The sequence below is a fragment of the Colias philodice genome, unplaced genomic scaffold (genome assembly GCF_061535455.1).
Source record: "Colias philodice isolate Cphi_HAF_F1 unplaced genomic scaffold, ilColPhil1 Martin Lab GWU primary ptg000018l_1:1-1108441, whole genome shotgun sequence".
Classification (NCBI taxonomy): Eukaryota; Metazoa; Arthropoda; class Insecta; order Lepidoptera; family Pieridae; genus Colias; species Colias philodice.
Window position 1 is genome coordinate 39,309 of NW_028322190.1, and position 14,968 is coordinate 54,276.

Sequence of the window (14,968 nt, forward strand, 5' to 3'; positions counted from 1 at the left end):
CTTTTTTTTTTTTACTGCCTCCTTTTTTTATTATTTCTTATAAAAACTATTAGTTCAGTCAAATTTAGACAAAAATGGTGGTTCAATAACAATTATTCCCAGAGAGCCAAGTTTTTATGTGTTCACCAAGTTATTAGGAAGATCAAAGATCAAAATTTTAAGTATTTTGTATTTGACCCATTGAGGTATTAATACGTAGTACATAGTAACTCAATGAATTGACCCGAATTTATCCCAACCAAATTCGTGAGTCACACATCTACGCCCTGTTACCTATATTATATCGTTGGATGCGGATTTACGATCAGAACGTCGCGTGGGCGTTAGCTATTATCAAGTACCTATTCTGTGGAACCGCATCAAGGTTCTCCTGAGGGTCGGCGCAGATATGGCGAAGCGCACTGCGCTTTTTTTGATGTTATTTTAATTAGGACAATGTCAATAATAGTTTGACAGTGTAAGAGCTAGCGCGCACGAGCAACTTTGTCTCTGCAACTATTTTGTCTCTCCCATCAATTTGTATGGGGAGTTGCATCGCTACGTGCGCGCACTTTCATACTTGCCCATGGGTGGAGAGACCAAATAGTTGCGGAGACAAAGTTGCTCGTGCGCGCACTGTCTAAATTGGAAAGTGCGCTGTGCTGCAAGCGAGGCGGCCGCGGCGCGCGCGGCGCTGGGCGGCTAGTGAGTCATAGATTAAGCGATGTCATCGACTCACCGCTATAGAGGCGACACTTTGTAAATATACTATGCCTATTACTTATCAATTAAAAACAATCAAAGTAACAATATATATATTAATAAACTTATCAATTAAAACCAATCAATGTAACAAAAAAAATTATACGTAGGTAATTGATTTTCATCTTTCATGATTTAACCTTTTTTTATATAATATCCACAGTACATTATTTTCTAAATGTGTAAAATTATTATTTTCCACTATAAAAATTTACGTCATCTAATATTACAAATTACGATCCATACCCATGATCCATACTATCCAAACATCTTTAATACCCAATGGCCCCAATGCCATTTCATGTTTAGTCTATCATGACAAATGACGCAAAATGGCGCCCGCCAAAAATATTCCTCGAACCAAGTTTTAAAAATAATTATCTAATTAATTACCGACGAAACTTTGCACTTTGCCGCATTACTTGAATTATTAGTCTGTAGTCAACATGAAATGCCCATCATACAGATGTTCTAGATCTTGAAATGGTATACATTTACTCAGCAGAAACCGCTCATCACGTGAAACAATTTTTGTTATAGCACAATTTTCGCTCATAAAGTTTTTAAGTGGTCGGTTGCGATTCAGAATCAGGCGATCTAGTTTCCAAGAAAATTTATAGCCTGTAGGATGCCTACACTAAAACCTACACTACAAAAAAAAATCATCCAATTCCGTCCAGTAGTTCTGGAGATTAACATGTACAAACAAACAGATCCTTTTTTTTTATTTGTGCTCAATAGAGCACGAATAGAGATAGAATGTTTCTAAACCCCCTGCTTATTAGCAAAGTAAAGACACAATTCTTTTTTTACTGATTTATTAAATTATCTATACTAATATTATAAAGAGGAAAAGTTTGTAAGTATGTATGTATGTATGTATGTATGTATGGTTTTCACGCATAAACTACTGGACCGATTTCTAAAATTCTTTCACCATTAGAAAGCTGCATCTTTACTGAGCAACATAGGCTATATTGCATTTTCAAAAAAATTAGAGATCCTTACCAAAAATGCAATAATGTAACCCAAGGTGTAAAAAAATCCTCAATAAAACTTCTGTCATCGCGTGCGCTGCGGAATCTATTGAAGATAGAACAAAAAAATGTTCTACGGTATTATAGAATGGATCAATATCTACAAGAAAGTCCGCGATACCATATGTCCATCTTCAGTAGTTATGTTACTACAACAACTTTTTTACGTTTTCAAAGTAAATAGAAGTGCCGCAGTAATCAAACCATGTTATCCATACACATATATTAATCCTTATCCCATTAAATGATGTTTTATTATAGACTGTTTCAATACCAGCAAAATACTTTTTAAATGAAAAGAATTGGATATTCCATTCAAAAGATATAACGAATTTTTAAAAGTGTCAATCTACAGAAAATAGTAGGTATACTGTTCGAGCAGGCCGTAGTGCGGGGGTCACGGAGGAATTCTACCAATATGCGTCTTGACGGAACACATCTATGAAAGATTTCCCCACTAAAACAAAAAAAAAAGAAAAGGCCGTAGTACGGGACGGGGTAAAGGTGATTTTCATAATATGATTAAAAATTAAACCTATAGTCCGACCTATAGTAGACTTTTCACTGTAACGATATCGCTATCTATGCGGGTGAAACCGCAGGGCATTGCTAGTGTATAGATATAATAAATAACTACAAGTTCACAACTCCTCAAGATTATTCATTTATTTAAATACAGAACTGACGACTTGAGATATCCTTGTGACAGGTAGTTGGATGTAATATCATTTTACTATTATCATCTTCATAAGAGACACAATACCAATACATATTATTCGACCAAGCCAACTAGACGCTCGGGTGGAATGCGGCCTCCCCGCCCGCTTACCGCCTCAGGTACCGCGTTCGCCTTAGTACGGTTCGCAGCATCGACGCATCTACGTTTCGCATCGCTAGTTATTTCTGTACTTTTTATTGTTAAATCGTTAAATCTTGTTGTTGACTGTTAAGTTTTTTGGTGTTATTTGTTTAAGTTTTTACCCTTTCCTTTCATTCATAGACAGCCCTCGAAATGGGGAAAAATAAGACTATTCATAGCGGACAGCGAACAGTGATATTAATAATATATTTTTTTTGCTATCTGTACCCGAGACATGGGCGGGTGACGTCACAGTTGAAAAGGGTCTAGTTGGCTTGGTCACGTAGTACGTATATTGAAGGGTGAAGAACTCATAATATTCAATGGTATTATCCCTTATTTTTACCACAGTATATACAGAATAAAAACAATTCTTTATTTATTATTATATTAATAATACATATGAGACTGTAAATAAATCCTTTTAATTTATGGATAAGATGCATGTATGGAATTGCAATCACTACATAGTATAAAACAAAGTCGCTTTCCCTGTCCCTATGTCCCTATGTCCCTTTGTACGCTTAAATCTTTGAAACTACGCAACGGATTTTGATGCGGTTTTTTTTAATAGATAGAGTGATTCAAGAGGAAGGTTTATATGTATAATAAGATCCATTAAGTAGTGGAGAAGTACTGTTATTTTTGAGGTTTCTAATGTGATGTCGTAAAAAATTACATTTATTCCGCTTACATTGCAAACGCAGGCTGAACCCTACGAGTTTTATCAAAATAATGTACTAAGTATTATACACATTGAAAAGGTCTACAGAAAAGTCCGCGATGGTATATGTCTATCTCTTATGGATAACCCACAATAACTTTTTTTTGTCATTTACTTTTTACGACAAATAATGGCTAATTTTCGAAGCGATTTTAACCAATACAGCATTAATCCTTAACCAATTAAATACCATGGATACATTGTTCATTTAATATAGATCTATATGGCCCTTTACACCGTATGATTTAAGTGAATATTTTCGAAGATATTACAGATTTAAAAATTGCGGGACGTAGCGTTTGTGGCCGCCCGGCTATGTATTTTATACCCGTGCGATGCCAGAGCGGCCGAGCGGGCCGCTATATTTTTATACCTATACAACGTTCACAATTTTTCTGTAGTGTATATAATATCAGCATTGCACCCGTGCGAAGCCGGGGCGGGTCGCTAGTAGATAATAAATTAATTAAAAAACCTTTCAACAAATGAAGACTATTTAATATTTTTGTTTCATTAATATTTTATCTCAATAACACCTCCAACAGAAAAGAGAGACCATTTAATGCTGCAATTGAGATACTTTCACTGTGTTTTTTAAGTGTTGTTTAAATGCATATACATATAAAAAGGTGATTTAATATTGAGATGGACTTATTTAAATAGCCTTTAAGTCCTCTGGTAGATCATTCTTGGGATGCTTATTTTCAAAGTGTTGTTTGTAAGTCTTGGGATCGGGCATTTGTGCCTGTGAACAATAATGAGCTCAGTTTAACATTTTTTAATACTGTACTGTAATGAGACAATATTCTTAAGGGCATATTTCATAAATGGTAGGAAAAGCCCAAAATATATAAACCTGAAAAAAAATTAAAATATTTCTTGTTAATAAAGTTCAGAACCTAAAAATAGTAAATTTTTCATCAATAACATAAGACAGAGGACCTGCAGGCAGTATAAATACAAAAATTTTTTAGCAGGGCAGTGTTTATTGGATTGTGTTGCATTTACATTAGGTATATAAACATAGAGCTAGAGCAAGAGCATTTTTTTGTGATCTTTTAGTGTAAGCGATTGATCTGACGATCTTTGAGTGTTGCTCACTATAAGAATGTTGCATAGAATCCTTTAGAACACACTAAGGCCACTCTCCTATTATGATACGCACAGGCGATTTAAGTATTCTGCAAGTCTCGGAGACTAGTCGCCGAGGAGTATCTCACATACATTAGTATGTAGGCTCGCACACTACGCTACCGGTACAATGTATGTGAGATATACCGCAGCGACTAGTCTCCGAGACTTGCAGGATACTTGAATTGCCTGTGCGTATCGCAATAGGAGAATGGCCTAAGACAAACGAATGCTCCATGTCTGTTTACACTAAAAGATTTTGAAATAGTGGGATTAGAATGAGCATTTGCTTGTTTGATGTAAATGTATCGTTATAATTTATAAAATACTGTCTACAGACCCATTTGTAGTCTAGAATTTTTTACAATAGAGTATAGTATAAGATCTCAGGATTAGTGCGTTGTTTTTTTGCTAAAACCAAAATTTTATGCATATTTATATGTTTGCGGAGGCGTACTCATAAATCATGATAGTTAGACATTTGTTTTGCATTTTAATGAAGTTTGTGAAATTAAGGTCGCGAGTTCAACTTGTCCACTATTTGTATGGACAATTTTTGCACGCCTCATAAGCGAAGCGTTGAGGTGGGTACTACTGTCACTTCGCGCAAAACATCTGATTTTTCAAACTTAAAATGTCTTTATGTATCATACATTGCACTTGTAAGATAAAACATACACACACATATTAAGAAAAAACACTATTTTTAACGTTCATGATATTTTTGATGTCATTTTTGTTATTTAAACTAGTTAAAAAACAGTTTAAAAAAGTTCTGTCTTGGACGTCCGTGTGTCTGTATGTGCGGATCCTTTTTCTTGTTAACACGATAGCGACCGAAATACTTTACTAATCGAGTCTTTTTTTTTCTCTTACGCTTGAGTATGCTCAGGAATAGAACCCTTTCATTTTTCAGGGTCTGATTAGATGTGGTTTAATTGTTATTAAATAAACAAAAATAATAATTAATAAATATTTATTAAAAAAAAATTATGAGGCGTGCACTTTTGGATTTTCCAAATTATTTTTTATTGCCAATATGGAACACAAGCACACTATGTGTGGCGCTTGCAGCTTGTAAATGGCTCAATCCTGTAGGATCACCTCTAAGATTGTAAAAAAATAATTGAAATTCAGTATATAAAGTCATGTCAGATTACTGGGCATTTTCTGTACTCAAAGTTCGTCATAATACATAATTTAATATTTGTGCACTAAAAGATAAAAGATTTCTGATAATAATATAATATAATAAAGGGAATAATTACCTTACACACAACACACACATGCACTAATGCCTTTTGCGCAGCTTTCTTTTGGTCAGTAGCGCTATGCCCTTGCTGCTTTTTCATTTTTGATAACTTTTCAGCAGCCTTCGCTTGGGATTGAAGTTTTTGTTGACCACGGGCCATCCTTGAAAGTATAAACACTATTTGATTATCTTGTGTACCTCAAATAGTTCAAGTAGAACATCCACAGTGGGAATGGTTCGAGAGCAATAATTTAGTTACAGTAGCAAATATTTCAAATTAACCATTTCCCACCAGGCATAACTGTCGTCAAACTTTTGCCTATCAGCCATAAAAAAAATATGTCAACTACAAAAATAACATTGTGATCGTGAATTATACTTTAAACGAAATAAGCATACCTTTTCTATAAATTAATATCAAATGTGCGGGCGATACAAATTCTTATAATTGTAAAAAATTATAGGCTTGTATATGTTTGCTACAGAATAGAGAAGAGCAATGTTGAAGATCTTGCTTACACCAGCTGGAACCCGTGAAGTGGTCTACGATTGTCGTTTACAGACTTTTTCGGGTTAACAACAAAACTTTCTTAGACTTTGTGAAAGAATGTGGAACTCTATACTCTAAATGTAACGCAACACCGATTTTCTATCAAACGCTAGAGTTCTGTGAAAATTCGGTTGTAGTACGAAAAATTTAGTTACAACTTGCCTATTAACAATTGGAAACAATCGATTATACATCCAATCATAACAACCCACTGTGCAAATTTCAGGTTTACTACCAATAGGGAAAGGCTGTCAACGAAAACTTGCCAATAACAAAAGCTCACACTTTATATTATTTATATTTGCAATGGCTGAAATCAAGGCTGAAGCCTGAAATTATGATTAGGTACCAGAAAAAATAACTACGTTAAAAAAAAACACAAAAAAAACCGACTTCAAAAACGGAAAAGTAAAAAATAACAAAGATTTGATAATTTGATGAGATTTGAAATATTAATTACTGCGTATAAGATGTGCTATTTACTAAAATAGGTTTGATGTAGGTGTTCATCAAGTTAACGGGCCGTTCACTGTTCAGCGTTCATCTGTCTCGGTTGTCGGTATAGGTAAACCAGAATCTGATGGCAATTAGGGAAATCAAAATTTTGAGTGTGCAATACTAGGGAAAATGGACTGAACGATCTTGATACTGCTTATCATTAGTCAGATAACAAAGTGGATAATAATGAGATATCCACATGTAGGTGGACAAACTTACATGTATATAATAAACATATTACTTTTAGATAGGTAATACATATCATGTATTTACACATACCTATATAATATTAATATGTACATAATCCCATATGAAAATGTGTATGTAATGATAATGCAGATGAAAACTCGATTGTTTATTAATAAGCTATTGCATAGCTTCTATGGCGGGTCTTGAGCGTGGGGACCGAATCCAAAAATTCCGTAACGAAAAAACCTCACGCTCCCCACTCCGACGGGCACGGAGGTGTGGCTTAAAGGCATAGCATGCAATAGCTTTACCGCGGCAGTCCCCGAGTGCCACACGTCTTTTTATTTTTTCATGTTGTGTGTCAGCTGACTTTGTTTTTCTTTCAAGACACTACATCATAAAATTTAATTTGACAATTTTTCAAATGAGAGGAAATGACTGAAAAAAATTCGATTAATTTAAACCAAAAACTATACCTCTATCTATAAGTGCCACACGTCTTTTTTTATAAAATAAAATAAAAAAATAAATAATATATGTTTATTTTCGTAAGTATTAACATATATACACACATTATAAAATTGACTTGGACAGCTTACAAATACTCCTTCAAGAAATATACATACTATACATAACTACAATAAATATACATACTATCATACTATACATAACATATCATCCAGAACTGGAAAAAGATTCTGAGTATTCCACTTCCATTTCTAGATCTTCGGATGAAGATGACTTTATAGAACTAAGAAGAACTAAGAAGTGTATAATAAATTATAAAACGCTCTTCGATTATTACTTAAAATATCTTGTGTCATATAATCGTTTTCGATTTTTCTGACGTGTTCACAGCATTTCAGTTATTGCTCTGGCCCAATTTCAGAAAAAACTTTTTCTACTATTTTTTTGATATCCGTAGCAGGTCTATTAACATTCTTCTCAAATCATTTCTATTGGATTAAGTTAGGTAAGTATCAAAACGGGTAAGTCCAATTTATCAGTCAAATCTTCCACGCGCTTCAAAATTGAAGATTGTGATGTGTTTGACCCTTCTTCATCCCATATTTTTCTATACACATTGTAAACAACACCTCTTGCTTGTGATCGCAGCGGCTTTTTCAACATTTTCGAAGATTTTGAAGACAAAATGTGACAAAATCCTTAACAAAATCCTAAAAATTTTCATCAACTTCGAAGAAGACAAATAATTTGACAACCAATTTGATAGTTGTCAAATAAAGTTGCCACATGAAAATCGTTGTCTTATTAAATTTAAATATGCCATCAGATTCTGATAAAAACACTGGTAGACCCTCAGAGCAATAAACCTAGACCACCTAGACCTCGGAACCTAGACCCAAGACCTATAAACATCGTTTCACGCCTTCACATCTCTGATATCTGTGTCTGACATTGTCATACTGTCAGCTGTCATCCAAAATATACCTTTATAATCTGTTTATAATAGTTTAGAAGTTAGAACGGTATTTAGAAGAATACGTCACGATTGCGACTTATTTCGAAAGTTTGTTCATACGTGTTCAGAGGTTTTGCAATTTTAAATTTATGTTTTAAGCAAAAGTGTAAGATACATCATAGCTTCTTTTAGTCTATTTTAATAATAATCATATTATTATGCATTAAATAGTATTAAAATATTGTTATTATACACATTTTTGTTCAGTTAAGTACATATTTACTTTCAAGACTCTTTGGAACGTTACAATGAAAAGCTCAAAGTTGGTAGGATGTGCAAAGAGATGTTTGTGTGGTCCCCGTGTAATGACCCGCAGGTAAGCTTTTGACTACTTATATTATATAGTATTCCATTGCCTTGGACTTTGTACTGGTGACCTACATTATACATAGCTAGCACCAAATATTAAGAGTTTATAATTATGGCAAGAGTACAAAGTTTAAGGTCAATTTATAATTAATGTTTTGAGTTGCATTTACCAACCAAAGTACAATTAAAGTTTCTAGTGCATTTTTCTTATTTATTTATTTAGTAATCTTTATTTTTTACAAATGGAAACAATAAGTATTTGAAAAGTCAAGGCAGTGCAAAGATTTTATTTTTAATTTGTATTGTATTAGTATGTTTTGAACTATTTAACTAATCTTTACATTAGGATTCTAAAATGGTATTGTTAATTTATTTTCAGCATTTACTTCATATTATATGAGTCAATAGTCATCATCATTCTTTATAAATTATAAAATTTATATCATACTTTCAAATAAATTAAGAAATTTTGATTTAATAAGTGTGTTAGTTTTATTAATTTTATTGCGCTCATGCAAGGTGATACACCCAGACCTACGAAAATTGATCAATATTTTATCTCTGAATTGTTATTATGCTTCATGCGCCTCAGTTTCTGCCTGGGGGGAGGTTAAGAAGCATTTAATGCCACTGTTTTGATTATCCATCGCCCGGCGAATGGAGTGGATGAGGTAGAAGTGGTCAATGGGTTTGTGACACCCACCTTGCCCTACTTGTAATGAATTTCAACAAACACATTTTATCTTCTAATTATGTTACCTATATTATTTTGGTGTATTTTCACTATAAACATCTAGAATGTTGTAAAAACACAACCAACAAATATAATCAAAATACAGATTTTTGAAGAATCTGAAGCCATTTTTCTGGTGACTGTGGAAGTGAAAGATATATTGATAATGTTACCAAAATAAGCTTTGAAAATGAGATAAAATAGGAGTAGAGATGATGCTGCACAGCCAGTAAGATCAGATAAAAAGTGGAGATAATGGAAGCTATTTGTTAGGGAAAAATACAATCAAATGGTTCAAAGTAGGGATGTAACGATACATGATTTTGCCGATACGATACCGATACCGATATTTGTAATAAAATATCGGCGATACCGATACCGATACCGATATTGATGGCTTGGTAGAAAAATAAATAGAGAATTATGCATAAAAGTTACCAACATTTAACAGACTCAACTGTAAATCGTATTCTTTTAAATAACAATGCGAAATCAAAAAACAAGAAAACCATTTATTTTAGTACTAGACTTCCGCCCGCGGCTTCGCCCGCGTTTTCAAAGGAAAACCCGCATAGTTCCCGTTCCCGTGGGATTTCCGGGATAAATCATAAAACCTATCCTATGTGTTAATCCAAGTTACCTATGTGTTAGTCCTATATGTGTGCTAAATTTCATTGTAATCGGTTCAGTAGTTTTTACGTGAAAGAGTAACAAACATCCATACATCCATACTTACAAACTTTCGCCTTTATAATAGTATTAAGATTATTATTTTGCAAATACAGTTAAACTTTAAGTTATACACATACAATCAGTTCCTAATAAAAGTTTACTATTGGTAGAGTTTTTTCAAAAAACAAAGTGCGCACGCGCGGGCGGCCTCCCGCATCGTTCATTGGGCGCGGTTCTTTGAATTGTTTGATATCGGTATCGGTTGTTTTATAATCGGCGATACCGATATATCGGCTTGCCGATTATATCGGCCGATATATCGGTATCGGTATCGGTATCGTTACATCCCTAGTTCAAAGTTCAAAACAGGTAATATGTGTGCAGCAGGTTGGAGAATATTGTAATTATTTTTTGGTGACAAACACTTGCCTTCAATAATAATTAATGTATGTTCAAATTGTTAATTTTGTATAAATATATATCAGTCATAACTTTTTGAACTAATAATTTTAATTAATAAAAATTTTACTTTTACTTTGTACATTGGCTATCTGCCAGTGATAAGCCAGAACAACAGACAGACTGAAAAATGTTTAAAATTACTCTTTTAGTATATCTATTGTGTACATACATCCATATGCATTTAGTATACTCCTACGGACGGAGGTGACTCGGCCCCCAACTGTTCTGGAAATATTTGCAAAACTAATGTTCATCTGTGAAACATTATAGCGGCATGGCGACAGCAGCCGCCGCCACGGCCCAGCAGCGCGGTGCCCGCCAGAGCGCCTCCTTCACGCTCAACCTGTTCCGCGGCCAGCTGGAGCCGGCCCAGGTCTTCCCTTTTCCTGAGCCTCTCTCCGATGAACAGAAACAGACCCTCGCCGAACTCGTCCCCCCCGTGGAGAAGTTCTTTCAGGAGGTAAACGGTGATAAATCGGGCAACATCGGCGCTCGTTTTCGACGAACATATTGATACGAAAGTGTGCACTTGTACAGGTGAACGACCCCGCGAAGAACGACGCGGAGGCGCAGATCGAGGAGGGCACGCTCGCGGGGCTGTGGGAGCTGGGCGCGTTCGGGCTGCAGGTGCCCACGGAGCTGGGCGGGCTGGGCCTGAGCAACACGCAGTACGCGCGGCTGGTGGAGGTGGTGGGCGCGCACGACCTGGGCGTGGGCATCACGCTGGGCGCGCACCAGTCCATCGGCTTCAAGGGCATCCTGCTGTTCGGCTCGGAGGAGCAGCGCGCGCACTACCTGCCGCGCGTCACGGGCGGCGAGTACGCGGCCTTCTGCCTCACCGAGCCCTCCTCCGGCTCCGACGCCGGCTCCATCAAGTGAGCGCCCGCCGGTTGCACGTTTATTTGTCTACACTCGCATGAACACTACTACGCGTTCCGTAATCTTATTGAAATCCTCGAACATTTCAGAACGAGAGCGGTGCTATCTCCCGACGGCAAACATTACATTTTGAACGGATCGAAGATTTGGATCAGTAACGGTGGAATCGCGGAAATCATGACCGTGTTTGCGCAAACTCCAATCGAAAAGGACGGCAAAACCGTGGATAAGGTCAGGGCGACATCTCTCGCTTCCCTATAATCGTAAAGGCTATAAAAGTGAAACAATACAGAGGTGACGTTCCCGGCAGGTGACGGCGTTCATAGTGGAGCGGTCGTTCGGCGGCGTGTCGTCGGGCCCGCCCGAGAACAAGATGGGCATCCGCTGCTCCAACACCACGGAGGTGTACTACGAGGACGTGCGCGTGCCCGTGGCCAACGTGCTCGGCGGCGTCGGCAACGGCTTCAAGGTGCACTACACTCTACACCGTACATTCTATCAAAATGAATGCCGTATATGTTCAGTGAGGTGTCGGTGCCATTGTGGGGCGTATGTGACATATTATATTATCATAGCGTACATCGTTTCTGACCGATTCGACAATGCTATCGCCATCCTAAATCTAATCGTTTTCGGTATAATATAACCCGTTCCATTAAAGAAACGAATATTAAATGGCGTCCCGAGCAGCCATGAGTCAATTTATGATCGGGTTTCGCTTAGTGTTCGGCAGGTAGATTTATATTCTAAAATCAAATTCATTTCACTCTTCCCTATTTTTTTGCACACCGGACGGCCGGATAAGCGACGCCATTTAGATTCGTTTCTTTAACGAACGAGACGTTCGAGATGTCGCTCACTCGGGTCGGGTGTCGCGCGGGTCGGCAGGTGGCGATGAACATCCTGAACAACGGGCGGTTCGGCATGGCGGCGGCGCTGGCGGGCACGCAGCGCGCGGCGCTGCGCCAGGCGGCCGAGCACGCCGCCACGCGCGTGCAGTTCGGCCGCCGCCTGGCCGACTTCGCCGCCGTGCGCGAGAAGCTGGCCCGCTGCGCCATGCTGCAGTACGTCACCGAGGCGCTGGCCTACATGGTCAGCGGCAACATGGACACGGGCTGCCAGGACTACCACCTCGAGGTGACCGATATTCTATATAATATCGTGAATCGTGACCGTAGACACGCTTCACTATTTTTAATTTTATTTATATGATTTGCCAAGTGCCAACAGATTGTACAATGTACATCCTATACGTGTATATAATAAATGTTTCTTTTTTAAAGGTAGCACACTGTTAAACATTTTGCAATTTCTCCATATTATAAACCCAAGTAATTTATACTTATTTATAAAACGTAATTTTTATATCAAATGTCAGTCTCGCACTTGGGTTATCTTTTCAAGGATGATATTTAGTCCATTGAAAAGTTACATTTGGGGTTGCATTTTTTAGAGGACGCAATTTTATTTTTTTGATGTGAAAAAAGTTATAAGCGAAAATGTTCAGAAATTAGAGCTATTTATATTTTTCAATAATTTTTTTTATCATTTTACGAAGAAATGATATCAGACCATTTTTGTAGATTGTTTTTCGAGGAACAACTTCTATTTACAACATTTTTTCTATAATTTTAGTACTGAAAAAGAGTACTCACTTCAGAGCGCTGTAAAACCTTAGTTATTGACGTAATGAAAAAATGTTGTACATAAAAGTTGTTCCTCGAAAAACAATCTACAAAAATGGTCTGATATCATTTCTTCGTAAAATGATAAAAAAAAAATTATTGAAAAATATAAATAGCTCTAATTTCTGAACATTTTCGCTTATAACTTTTTTTAAATAGTTCTACGATGAAAAGTTACTGAACCAAAGTTGTAGAGAATTTAATTTGCAACAAATAATGTTAACGATATTTTTTTATCAGATAAATAGTTTAAGAGATACATATATCGTAAAAACCATTTCAACCGCTATTTTCAAGATGGCGGCCGTGGGACAAGGGTGGCGACCCCACAAACTTGGTTTTAGCTTCACATTGACCCCCCCTGCGTATCAAAAAAACAAAATTGCGTCCTCTAAAAAACGCAAAGTTAGGCCTAAAAAATGTAACATTTCAATGGACTTTTATGAAATACGAAGATGAGTATAGTTGTAACTTTTTGGAAAAAAAATTAATTTCGCATTTATTTATTTACTAGATTTCCGCCCGCGGCTTCGCCCGCGTTTTCAAAGGAAAACCCGCATAGTTCCCGTTCCCGTGGGATTTCCGGGATAAAATTTCCTATGTGTTAATCCAAGTTAACCCTCTATATGTGTGCTAAATTTCATTGTAATCGGTTCAGTAGTTTTTACGTGAAAGAGTAACAAACATCCATACAAACTTTCGCCTTTATAATAGTATTAAATATTTAACTGTAGCTTATTAGATACTCTTCATTCCGAAATTCGAGTTCTCATTGAAACAGTGGTAAATGTTAAAAATACTATGTAATGACGATTCGAAAGTGCTACTAAATAGTAGTCTAATTGAATAAAGGAATGTTTGAGTTTGAGTTTCATTTTGGGATTGCCAGAAAAAAAAATAAACGTAATCCTGACTACGATTTAATCTTTAAACTTTCGTATTTACAATATACAAAATATTATGTAACGCGAGGACCGTTGGCGACAGGCGGCCGTATCGAAGGTGTTCGCGTCCGACTCCGCCTGGAACGTGGTCGACGAGGCGATCCAGATCCTCGGCGGCATGGGCTTCATGAAGGCGACCGGGCTAGAGCGCGTGCTGCGAGACCTGCGCATCTTCCGCATCTTCGAGGGCACCAACGACATCCTGCGCCTGTTCGTGGCGCTCACCGGCATCCAGTTCGCCGGCTCGCACCTGCAGGAGCTGCAGCGCGCCTTCAAGAACCCGGCCGCCAACCTCGGGCTCATCTTCAGCGAGGCGGGGCGGCGCGCCGGCCGCGCCGTGGGGCTGGGCCGCGCGCCCGACCTGGACGCGCACGTGGCGCCCGCGCTGCGCCCCGCCGCGCGCCACCTCGCGCGCCGGGTGCTGGAGTTCGGCGCCGCCGTGGAGGCCGCGCTGCGCAAGTACGGCCGCGGCGTGGTGGACGAGCAGCTCGTGCTCAACCGCCTGGCCGCCGCCGCCATCGACGCGTACACGTCCGCCGCCGTGCTGTCCCGCGCCTCGCGCGCCGCGCGCCTCGGCCTGCCCGCCGCCGCGCTCGAGCTGCGCCTCGCCGAGGCGTGGACCGAGGAGGCCACGGAGCGCATGGCGCGCCTCGGCGACGCGCTGTCGCCGCGCACGCTGCAGCACTACGCGCGCCTCTCGGACCTCGGCCGCGACGTCGCCGACGCGGCCGGCCAGGTGACGCGCAACCCGCTCAACCTGTGACGCGGCCCCGCCCGGGATGCGATCAGGAAATAGGGAGCCCGCTCGCGTATAGACTTA

The 14,968-nt window shown here is 38.4% G+C and overlaps 2 protein-coding genes across 3 annotated transcripts; one reads left to right on the forward strand and one right to left on the reverse strand.

The window, feature by feature from the left end:
- Nucleotides 1-3,837: 3,837 nt before the first annotated feature.
- On the reverse strand, nucleotides 3,838-6,580 carry LOC149474822 (transcriptional regulator Simba1). 2 transcript variants are annotated; one of them, XM_089714068.1, is made up of 3 exons: nucleotides 6,457-6,580; nucleotides 5,761-5,905; nucleotides 3,838-4,106 (listed from the first exon to the last, which is right to left on the reverse strand). In XM_089714068.1, exons 1-3 carry the CDS (start codon nucleotides 6,486-6,488, stop codon nucleotides 4,017-4,019), a joined length of 267 nt encoding a protein of 88 aa, XP_089570194.1. In that variant the 5' UTR covers nucleotides 6,489-6,580; the 3' UTR covers nucleotides 3,838-4,016. The 2 variants fall into 2 exon arrangements, with proteins under 2 accessions (XP_089570194.1, XP_089570195.1); XM_089714069.1 differs by lacking the exon at nucleotides 6,457-6,580 and adding an exon at nucleotides 6,144-6,450.
- Nucleotides 6,581-8,482: 1,902 nt separating this feature from the next.
- Acadvl (Acyl-CoA dehydrogenase very long chain) lies at nucleotides 8,483-14,911 on the forward strand. The gene is made up of 7 exons (XM_089714076.1): nucleotides 8,483-8,780; nucleotides 10,911-11,100; nucleotides 11,178-11,515; nucleotides 11,609-11,750; nucleotides 11,830-11,988; nucleotides 12,408-12,656; nucleotides 14,192-14,911. The coding sequence occupies exons 1-7, from the start codon at nucleotides 8,713-8,715 to the stop codon at nucleotides 14,909-14,911; spliced, it is 1,866 nt and encodes a 621-aa protein (XP_089570202.1). The 5' UTR covers nucleotides 8,483-8,712.
- Nucleotides 14,912-14,968: the final 57 nt, after the last annotated feature.

Bases quoted from the DNA above. Each gene is read 5' to 3' on its own strand.
- LOC149474822 (XM_089714068.1), bottom strand. From the start codon at position 6,488: ATGTATAATCGATTGTTTCCAATTGTTAATAG. The intron at 5,906-6,456 runs GCAAGTTGTAAC...TATACTTTCAAG, and splicing joins TTGTTTCCAATTGTTAATAG to GATGGCCCGTGGTCAACAAA. The intron at 4,107-5,760 runs GTAATTATTCCC...TATTGTTCACAG, and splicing joins ATGTGTGTGTTGTGTGTAAG to GCACAAATGCCCGATCCCAA.
- Acadvl (XM_089714076.1), top strand. From the start codon at position 8,713: ATGAAAAGCTCAAAGTTGGTAGGATGTGCAAAGAGATGTTTGTGTGGT. The intron at 8,781-10,910 runs GTAAGCTTTTGA...GAAACATTATAG, and splicing joins CCCCGTGTAATGACCCGCAG to CGGCATGGCGACAGCAGCCG. The intron at 11,989-12,407 runs GTGCACTACACT...GCGGGTCGGCAG, and splicing joins GCGTCGGCAACGGCTTCAAG to GTGGCGATGAACATCCTGAA.